Source organism: Empidonax traillii, unplaced genomic scaffold, assembly GCF_003031625.1.
Source record: "Empidonax traillii isolate 1590-97213 ecotype Southwest subspecies unplaced genomic scaffold, ASM303162v1 scaffold190:size869923, whole genome shotgun sequence".
Classification (NCBI taxonomy): domain Eukaryota; kingdom Metazoa; phylum Chordata; class Aves; order Passeriformes; family Tyrannidae; genus Empidonax; species Empidonax traillii.
In genome coordinates this window covers 790,100-800,169 of record NW_020955383.1, presented here as the reverse complement: position 1 = coordinate 800,169, position 10,070 = coordinate 790,100, and the positions used below count along the sequence as shown (strand labels likewise).

At 43.1% G+C, this 10,070-nt stretch overlaps 3 protein-coding genes across 3 annotated transcripts; all 3 read left to right on the top strand.

The window, feature by feature from the left end:
• Nucleotides 1-717: 717 nt before the first annotated feature.
• On the top strand, nucleotides 718-1,701 carry LOC114058840 (taste receptor type 2 member 40-like). The gene has a single exon (XM_027886615.1). The coding sequence runs from the start codon at nucleotides 748-750 to the stop codon at nucleotides 1,699-1,701; it is 954 nt and encodes a 317-aa protein (XP_027742416.1). The 5' UTR covers nucleotides 718-747.
• Nucleotides 1,702-4,402: 2,701 nt separating this feature from the next.
• LOC114058841 (taste receptor type 2 member 7-like) lies at nucleotides 4,403-5,377 on the top strand. The gene has a single exon (XM_027886616.1). It carries the CDS (start codon nucleotides 4,409-4,411, stop codon nucleotides 5,354-5,356), a length of 948 nt encoding a protein of 315 aa, XP_027742417.1. The 5' UTR covers nucleotides 4,403-4,408; the 3' UTR covers nucleotides 5,357-5,377.
• A 2,601-nt stretch (nucleotides 5,378-7,978) lies between these two features.
• On the top strand, nucleotides 7,979-8,932 carry LOC114058839 (taste receptor type 2 member 9-like). Its single transcript, XM_027886614.1, has one exon. It carries the CDS (start codon nucleotides 7,979-7,981, stop codon nucleotides 8,930-8,932), a length of 954 nt encoding a protein of 317 aa, XP_027742415.1.
• The last annotated feature ends 1,138 nt before the right edge of the window (nucleotides 8,933-10,070 follow it).

Genomic DNA, 10,070 nt, shown 5'->3' with positions numbered 1-10,070 from the left:
GAGGGAGGGACCCAGCATGGTCACATCCCTAAAACTTTTCATATTGCAAGCAGATGAGATTTGAACCCTTGCATAGGGACTCATGATGCTTTTTACCCATTTCTTGCATATGCTTTAACCTAACCCTGTGAAAAAAGATCCAGCTTTCCTTTCACTGCCTACCTACCCATCACACTATGTGGGTCTTCAAAAATCTTAAGGCATTACTATGGGAAAGTATCATGGATTTCAATGCCTGTGGAGGATCAAAAGGAACTCCAGGTTTTCAGCATCTTTGTAGAACTTTGCAGCTCCTGGACTCTTGGATGAAAAAGCACATTGACTCTCCTGACTGTGCTTTGCTGAGTGCACAACCTGCTCAGCAAGAGCATCATTGGTGTGAAAGGGACATAAGAACCCAGATCATGAAGCCTGACAGGGATCAAACAAGGGTCACTCACAGAATCACAACACTGATCTCTGCATAAAAACATCCCCATTCTCTGTGTCACTCAACACAGCCCGCCTGAATCAACATTCAAATACTGCAGAGTGACAGTGACACCAGGTAAGGGGATACCCAGCACATTTACATCCCTGCACCTGCCCTGCTCTCAAGGGGAGTGGCATCACAATCCCCCCCCACCAGCAGCTCTATAAAGCTCCTCTTTCCAGACAGGACACTCAGGGAACAGCAGCCACTGAGTCGTGCTTGGCATTGGTGCAACAGCCCCCTTGTCCAGCACAGCACTGCTCCCAGCTCCCAGGATGGAAGCTTGTCACTCTCCAGAGCAATTCAATGTCACCTCATATGCTGCCACAGCTGTGGCCATCATCACCTTTGAAGCATTTGCTGGCATGTGGATAAATGCTTTCATTGTTTCTGTGATTTGCATGTCCTGGGTGAGAAAGAAAACCTTGAACTCTAATGAGAAGATCTTGCTTTTTCTGGGATCCTCCAGGTTTTGGTGTTTGTGCATCTCATCGGTATACTCCTTTCTCTCAATCATTTATCCCCATTTCCTTTACGTTCTCCCCACACTTACACTATTTGTATCTATTCAGAGCTTTTTAAATTACTCCAACATATGGGTTTCTGCGTTTCTTTGTGTTTTTTATTGTATAAAAATTGCCACTTTCAGGAACAGCTTCTTCGTCTACCTGAAAGTGAAAATTGATAGGATGGTGCCCTGGCTCTTGTTGGGGTCAGTGTTTTTCTCCCTGGTTATTGGAACTGTTGTCTACGACGTCACCGATAAAGCTTTCTGTAAAAACCTCAATTTCACCTGCCAAGGATGTATTTGGAAACCAAGTATCCAAATAGAAGAACATTTTTTCCCCATTTTTTTTATCACTGGCTTTGGATTTGTCACTTCATTCATGGCAGTCACCTTTTCTGCCCTTCTGCTTCTCTTTTCCCTCTGGAGACATAATTGTAACATGCAGACAAACTCCATGAAGGACCTCAGCATGGATGCCCACATCAAAGCCATGAAATTTATTCTCTCCTTTTTAGTAATGTACAGCATCAACTTTGTATTTTTGATCCTGACACTGATTTACGTCCCTAGAAGACAAAGTTATGTGCATTTTCTTATTTATATAATGCTAAATGCTTTTCCAGGTGTTCATTCCCTTATTCTGATTTTCAGCAATCCCCACCTGGAAAAAAAAATGCTAGGGATTCTTCCCTGTGTGAAGTGCAAGGTTTGCATGAGGTAGGAACTGTAATAAAAGCTGGATCCCCATTCAAAATATTGATATTTCATTATAAAAATCAAGTCCTGTAATGCTGTGTTGAAGGGAAAGATATTCTCTCTTTATCCCTGAAGTTAAGAGTATAACATTCAAATACCTTGACTGAAATTAGAATGAGCAATAGAAATTATCATTACCCTTAGATTTAAGCATTTTTTGAGCAAAGCTATTGTCAGTAATGTCTTTTAGATATTATGCAAATGATTTGGTTGCAAAAGGGCAATAACAATAATGCAAATGGTGGGGGATTCGCTGATTGAAAAAACTGAACCAAACCACAGGTTTATCTCTGTTTTGCTTAACTTTCTTCTCTGGCTCCCTTCTTTGTAACACTATCAGCTGTATCACTGTCTGCTCAACACTGCAGGTGGGGTGGGTGCACCTTGCAGGACTGCAGCCTAAGGAGAACCCACACTGGAGCTGACTTATCCTGAAGGACTGCAGCCCAGGGGTGGGATCCCCACTTGAACAGGAGAAGAGCATGAGGAGGAAGGACTGGAGGAGACAACTTGTTATGAACGGATTGCAACCCCAACTCCCTGTCCACCAGTGCTGCTGTTGGGAGGGGGCAGAAAACCAGGAGTGCAGCAGTGAATTCTGGACTGTTAAGAAGAAGGGGGGGAGGAAAGGGGTTCTAGGTTTGGGCATCTTCCTCCTCACCCTACTCTGTTTTCTATAGGCAATAAAGTCAATTCGTTTTCCCCAATTCAAGTCTGTTTTCTCCATGACAGTAACTGGTGAGTGATCTCCCTCTCCTTATCGTGACCCCTGAGCTTTTCCATCTTCTTTTTCACCCCTCCCCTGCTGTGGAAAAAGAGAGAAGGAGCAGCTTATTGGGGGCCTGGCAAGTGCCCAACAACTGGTGTCAGCCAACTGCCTCTAAATGTAACATAATTCCAAGACAAAAAGAGCAGAACATGATTTGTTCATTTCTGTCATCATCTCGGGCACAGAGTGACATCTTAGCTCACACCAGCTGCCAAGAGTGTGTTTTTCATGCTTTTTGGCAGGTTTTGCTTTAGCTCTTTTTCTCCCAGAAGGAGAACATGTACCAGCTGTGCAACCCAAACATCAGAGGTTTCCTGAAGCTTCTCAGATTTTCTTTTTCCCCAGTAAAGCAAATATGTCCTTCTTGTAGGACAACACTGCAAAGGACTGTGTAGATTCACTGCACTCTCTTTTATAAATTGACCCAGAGGAAGAGTTTCTGCTCAGGGAACATGAGTAGCCCTGGATGCTAATTTGAAAAGTTGAAGTGAAGGTGAAAAACCTTGTCTTGTGAGTTTTCTTTTTGAAGGGTTTTCTTGCCATGGGCATTCCCTTCCTTGTGTGTCTCCATCCCCACAACAATGAACAGGGAAGAATTTAATATTGAAGTGTAAGTGATGATTAATTGGATGGGACTTTGAACAACCTGGGCCGGTGGGAGGTGTCCCTGTCCACAGGAGGGGGTTTGGAATGAAATAATCTTTAAGGTTTCATCCAGCTCAAAGCACTCAGTAGAAATTCAGTACCAACCAAGGCTGATCATCTGGGATTCCCTGTGTCATAAAAGGAGAAAGAAAAGGCTTCTAGGGAGGGAAGAGGTTCAGTCTGAACCAAGCTCCAATGGAAGCAATTCAATCTGTGTGTGATGTGACTCAGATCACAACAAACTGTGTGTCCATCCAGATGCATAAGCACAGGGGTGAGGTGCCATTTGAGACACACAAGGGCATGCAAAATATGCACACAGACTTGTAGATACAAAGTCTGGGGGACTCCTTCCCCTTCTCAAGGGGTGGTGCAGGGGATGGATATGAACCAGCAGCAGACACCTGTGCTTCAAGCACTTAACCCACATCTTCCTGCTCTGAAACCCCAGCATGTGAGACTCTGATGTTTATAACCTTATTTTAATAAGGTTCCAAATGGCCCACACAGAGATGACCCCAAACTCCAGCCACAGTATGGTCCTGGTGGTGTAACATTTTCATATGAAGGGCCCTTGCACAAGCGCAGTCCCAGGACAGACAGTTCATCTTCAGGCAGGTTGTTATAGAAATGACTTTTTTTCCCTTCACATACATACAGAGAGAAGGGGAAAGAAATAAGCAAACAAACATATCCAACCCTGTACCGTGTTTCCTGTTGTGTCAGAAAAAACAGAAGAATCTCACACCAAAAAATAAAGAAGAGAACAGGCAGTATCAGGAAATGAAAATTCTCTCAAGGCGATGATCTGCCCTCCATCAATGCCAACAATAATGAAAAAAAAATATTTTCAAATGGCTGCATCAAAAACTAACTTGCTCAGTGTAGGTGGCCAAAGAACAAAAGAACCCAGATCATGAAGCCTGACAGGGATCAAACAAGGGTCACTCACAGAATCACAACCCTGACCTCTGCACAAAAACATCTCCACTCTTTGTGTCACCCAACACAGCCCTCCTGAACCAACATTCAAATACTGCAGAGTGACACTGACACCAGGTAAGGGGACACCCAGCACATTTACATCCCTGCACCTGCCCTGCTCTCAAGGGGAGCGGCACCACAATCCCCCCCACCAGCGGCTCTATAAAGCTCCTCTTTCCAGACGGGACACTCAGGGATCAGCAGCCGCTGACCTGAGCTTGGCAGTGGTGCAGCAGCCCCCTTGTCCAGCACAGCACTGCTCCCAGCTCCCAGGATGGAAGCTTGTTACTCTCCAGAGCAATTCAATGTCTCTTCATACGGTGCCACATCTGTGGCCATCATCACCTTTGAGGCGTTTGCTGGCATGTGGATAAATGCTTTCATTGTTTCTGTGATTTGCATGTCTTGGTTCAGAAAGAAAACCTTGAACTCTAATGAGAAGATCCTGCTGGTTGTTGGATGCTCCAGGTTTTGTTTTTTGTGCTTCTCGTGGGTATATTCCTTTCTCTCAATCATTTATCCCAATTACTTTTATGTTCCGCCCACATATACTCTAATTGTATCAATTCAGAGCATTTTTGAGTGTTCAAATTTGTGGTTTTCAGCCTGTCTTTGTGTCTTTTATTGTATAAAAATTGCCAATTTCAGGAACAGCTTCTTCATCTACCTAAAAGTAAAAGTTGACAGGATGGTGCCCTGGCTCTTGTTGGGGTCAGTGTTTTTCTCCCTGGTTATTGGAATCCTTATCTGTGATCTCACTAATAAACAGCACTGTAACAATTCCACCGGGCAAGGAAATTTTTCAGAAGTGAGTATCAGAACGGAGGAACATTTTTCCCCCACTTTTTTTATCTATGGCTTTGAGTTTATCACTTCATTTATGGCATTCATCTTTTCTGCCCTTCTGCTTCTCTTTTCCCTCTGGAGACACAAACGCAACATGCAGTCAAACTCCATGAAGGACCTCAGCATGGATGCCCACATCAAAGCCATGAAATCCATTCTCTCCTTCTTTGTAACGTACAGCATCAACTTTGCATGTTTGATCTTCAATATGGTTTATGCCACAGAGGAGGAAAGTCCTGTGAAATTTCTTAATTATGTATTGCTGTACTCTTTTACTGTTATTCATTCCCTTATTCTGATTATCAGCAATCCCAAACTGGAAAAGCCAATGCTAAGGATTCTGGCCTGTGTGAAGTGCAAGGTTTGCATGAGGTAGGAACTGTAGTAAAAGCCAGAGCCCTTGAAAAATGCTGGGATGTCATTATAGAAAACAAGTCATTTAATCTCTAATGCAACTTTCCAGGTAGTGTGGATGACACTATCCTCACCATGGAAATTAGGAAAACTTCAAGAAAATTCTTAAAACCCCATTAGTATGAGTTAAATAAATTATCATTATTACTTCAGGTAAACCTTTGAGCTAAATTATTGTCAATAACAAATTCATTTAGCCCTGGTCACATGGATTGTATGTAAAAAGGCAATGACAATACTGCAAACCTTCCTCAAACATTTTGGCATTTGCTGATTGAAATGACTGGACTGAACTAAACAACAGGTTTATCTCTATTTTGGTTTATATTTCTTTCTGCTATGGTTCTGTTCCTTGTAATATTTCGAGTGGTATCAGTGCCTGTCAGTGTAGGTGGGTTGATTGTTCCCCAAAAGGACTGCATTCTATGGAGACCCCAGGCTGAAACTGGCTTATCCTGAAGGACTGCAGCCCATAGATGGGATCCACACTTGAGCAGGGGAAGAAAAGGAAGAAAATGAAGTGGAGGAGACAACACATTATGAACTGACCACAACCCACCTTCCCTGTCACACTCTGCCACTGAGGGGGAGAAGGTGGAGAAAGTGGGAACGTGACTGTGAATTCTGGCCTGTGATGAAGGAGGGGGGAAGACAAGGGGTTCTTTGTGGGTTTCTTCTTATTATCTGACTCTATATTCAATTGGCAATAAATTTAATTTTCCCCAAGCCAAGTCTATTTTGCTTGTGACAGTAACTGGCAAGTGATCTCTCTGTTTTTATCTTGACCCACGCGTGTTTCTGTCCTATTTTCCACCCCTGCCCTGTTGTAGACTGGGAGTGAAGGAGAAGCTGCATGAGGGTCTGGCAGGTGTCCAAGTTTAGCCATACACAGCAGGCCATGTAAATTTAAAATAGGTCCAGCATCCACAGAACAGAATCTGATTTGTTCATCTCTGTCACCAGCTCAGGCTCAGAGGGACATTTTACATCATGCCAAGTGCCAGTTTTTCATTTCTCATAATAACACCCTGAAAAATGCTTCCTTCCCCTTCATGACATGCAAGAAACAACCCTTTAGGCCAGAGCAATCTCTCAATCAGTAATATCTCTTTTCCCCAAAACCACACAGTCTATCAGGCTGCCTCACCAACCAACCCACCTCTCTTTAAACAGCAACTTCCCAGAGACAAGCAAACAAATAACTAATGCCACTGAATAAAATGGTAGTCCTCCTTCTGCATCTAAGGAGGATTTGGGATTGAATTAAGATTTCCATATCAAGTTCATAACACCTGCCCAGAGGAGATTTTTGTTCGGTTTCTCAGGATTCCATCCTGAAACAATTGGGACCTTACAAGCATTTTTAAAGTTTAGTTATGGATACAATGGATTTTCCCAGTAGAAACTGTGGAACTAGGAGCCTAAGTAGTTAGCTAACCACGATTGCTCACCTGGGATTTCCCATCATAAAAGAGAAAGGCAAGGATTGTGGAAAAAGAAGAGGTTTGGCCTGAGCCAAGCTCAGATGGAAGCAATTCGGTCTGTGTGTGATGTTTCTCAGATCCCAGTACATTTGTTTGTTCATCGAGATGCAGAAACACACAGGTCTGGTGCTATGTGAGGGGCAAAAAGGAGATCCAGAATGGGCTGGTAGATGAAAAACCAGGAGGTTCCTTCCTATTTTCAAGGGGTGCTGGAGGGCATAGATTTGAATTAAAAGCAGATATCTATGTTTCAAGCGCCTGACCCACATCGTCCTGCTTTGAAAACCCAGCATTTGAGACTCTGATTCATACTTTAATTTTTTTTTCAAGGTGTGAGATTCTTCAGGCAGAATTGAGCACAAAATCCAGTCCCAGTGTGGTCCTTTTGGTGTAATATCTTCATTTAAATTCCCTTTACAAGCACAATCCCAGCAGAGGCACTACATCTTCAGACCTCTTGTAATAGAAATAACATCTGTCCTCCTCACATCTGTATAGAAAGAAGAAAGAAAGAAACAAAACAAACAAGTAAAAAAAGCCAGCTACACCAATTATTGGGTTTATTTCAGCAAAACGAGAGGAAACTCACAGCAAAGCATAAAGAAGAGAACAGGTTGTATCAGAAAATGAAAATTCTCTCAAGGCAATATGCAGATGTCCATCAATATAACAAACTATGAAAAGAAATAATATTTTAAATGACTGCATCCAAAATTAATTTGCTCATTGTAGGTGACCAAAGCACAGAAAACCAGAGATCCTGAAGCCTCACAGGAATCAAACACGGGTCAGACACAGAATCACAACCCTGACCTCTGCACAAAAACATCTCCACTCTTTGTGCCACCCAACACAGCCCGCCTGAACCAACATTCAAATACTGCAGCAACACTGACACCAGGCAAGGGGACACCCAGCACATTTACATCCCTGCACCTGCCCTGCTCTCAAGGGGAGCGGCACCACAATCCCCCCCACCAGCAGCTCTATAAAGCTCCTCTTTCCAGACGGGACACTCAGGGATCAGCAGCCGCTGACCTGCGCTTGGCATTGGTGCAACAGCCCTCTTGTCCAGCACAGCACTGCTCCCAGCTCCCACGATGGAAGCTTGCCACTCTCTAGAACAATTCAATATCACTTCATATGATGCCACATCTGTGACCATCATCACCTTTGAGGCATTTGCTGGCATGTGGATAAATGCTTTCATTGTTTCTGTGATTTGCATGTCTTGGGTCAGAAAGAAAACCTTGAACTCTAATGAGAAGATCTTGCTGTTACTGGGATGCTCCAGAATTTGGTATTTGTGCATTGCATGGGTATACTTCTTTCTCTCAGTCATTTATCCCCATTCCCTTTATGTTCACCCCACACTCCAACTATTTATATCTATTCGGAGCTTTTTCAATCATTCCGGTCTGTGGTTTTCAGCCTGTCTTTGTGTCTTTTATTGTATAAAAATTGCCAATTTCCAGAACAGCTTCTTTATCTACCTGAAAGTAAAAATTGACAGGATTGTGCCCTTGCTCTTGTTGGGGTCAGTGCTTTTCTCCCTGGTTATTGGCATCATTGCCTATGAGATCGCTGATCAACCACACTGCAACAACCGCAATTCCACTGGACGAGGTAGTTTTTGGAAAGCGAATATCAAAATGGATAAACATTTTTTCCCTTCTTTTTTTATCACTGGCCTCGGATATGCTGTTTCATTCACGGCAGTCACCTCTTCTGCCCTTCTGCTTCTCTTTTCCCTCTGGAAACACAAACGCAACATGCAGACAAACTCCATGAAGGACCTCAGCATGGATGCCCACATCAAAGCCATGAAATCTATTCTCTCCTTTTTACTAATGTACAGCATCAACTTTGCATATTTGATCTTGAAACTGGTTTATGCCACGAAGAAGGAAAGTCCTGTGATGTTTCTCATTTTAGTATTTCAATACGCTTTTCCGGGTGTTCATTCTCTTGTTCTGATCTTTGGCAATCCCAACCTGGAAAAGACACTGCTAAAGATTCTGCCCCAGGTGAAGTTCAAAGTTTGCATGAGGTAGGAACTGTGAAAAACTGCTGTAGCACTTGCGAAATGTTGATATTTCATTATAGAAAAAGAGTCATTTAATCTCTAATGCAACTCTCCAGGCAGTGTAGATGATACAGATGTTCAGTCTTCATCACTGAGATTAAGAAGATATCATTCAAATACTTTGAAGTAAAATATTGTGGCTTAAATAAAATATTTTCAATTATAATTTCTTTTAGGTAATTCTTTGAGTTAAACTATTGTCAATGAAAAATTCATTTTGTCCTGGTACATGGGCTGGATAAAGAAGGATAATAACAATACTGCAAACTTTCCTCAAACACTTTGGTGTTTGCTGATTGAAACAATTAAAGTAACAACAGTTTTTTCCATTTTAGCTTACATTTCTAGCTGCTGTGGCCCTGTTCTTGCGTAATATGATGAGCTGTATCACTGTCTGGCAGTGGGTGATAAGTGGTTGATGTGTGAACATGTTGATCTCTGTCACTCTCCAGGGGTGGTCACTGATGCACAAACAGCGATGCAGGAATGGCTGTGGGGTGCACAGGTGGGTGCAGAGCCCACTTCCCACACCAGCCCTGAGTGTCCTCTCTGCCCCACTTCCTGCAAGAACAGGATTGCCTCGTGCTGTGTGACTGCTCTCCTGGTCTGCTTTTACTTGTAGATGACTGACTGACTAATGAACACTGGCCCAGTAACATACCCAGGAAACAGGATTTGTGCCGGATCAGGGGAAGAGCATGAGGAGGAAGGAGTGGAGAAGACAGCACATTATGAACTGACTGCAACCCCCATTCTCCTTCCCCCTGTGCTGCTGACGGGGAGGAGGTGGAGAAGCTGGAAATGACAGAGTGGAGTTGATCTGAGTCTGGAATGAATAGGGGGATTGGAGACATCGGTTTCTAATTTTGTGTTTGTTCCTTATCATCCTACTCTGTTTTCAGTAGGCAATAAATTAAATTCATTTTCCTAATTCAAGTCTGTTTTGTTGTGACAAAATAACAAATGAGTGAGTGATCTCCTTTCTTTTATCTTGACCCATGAGCTTTTCCATCGTATGTTCCATACCTGCCCTGTGTATGGGTGAGTTTGAAGGAGCAGCTGGGTGGGGGGTTGGCAGCTGCCCAAGGTCAACCCTCCACAGCAGG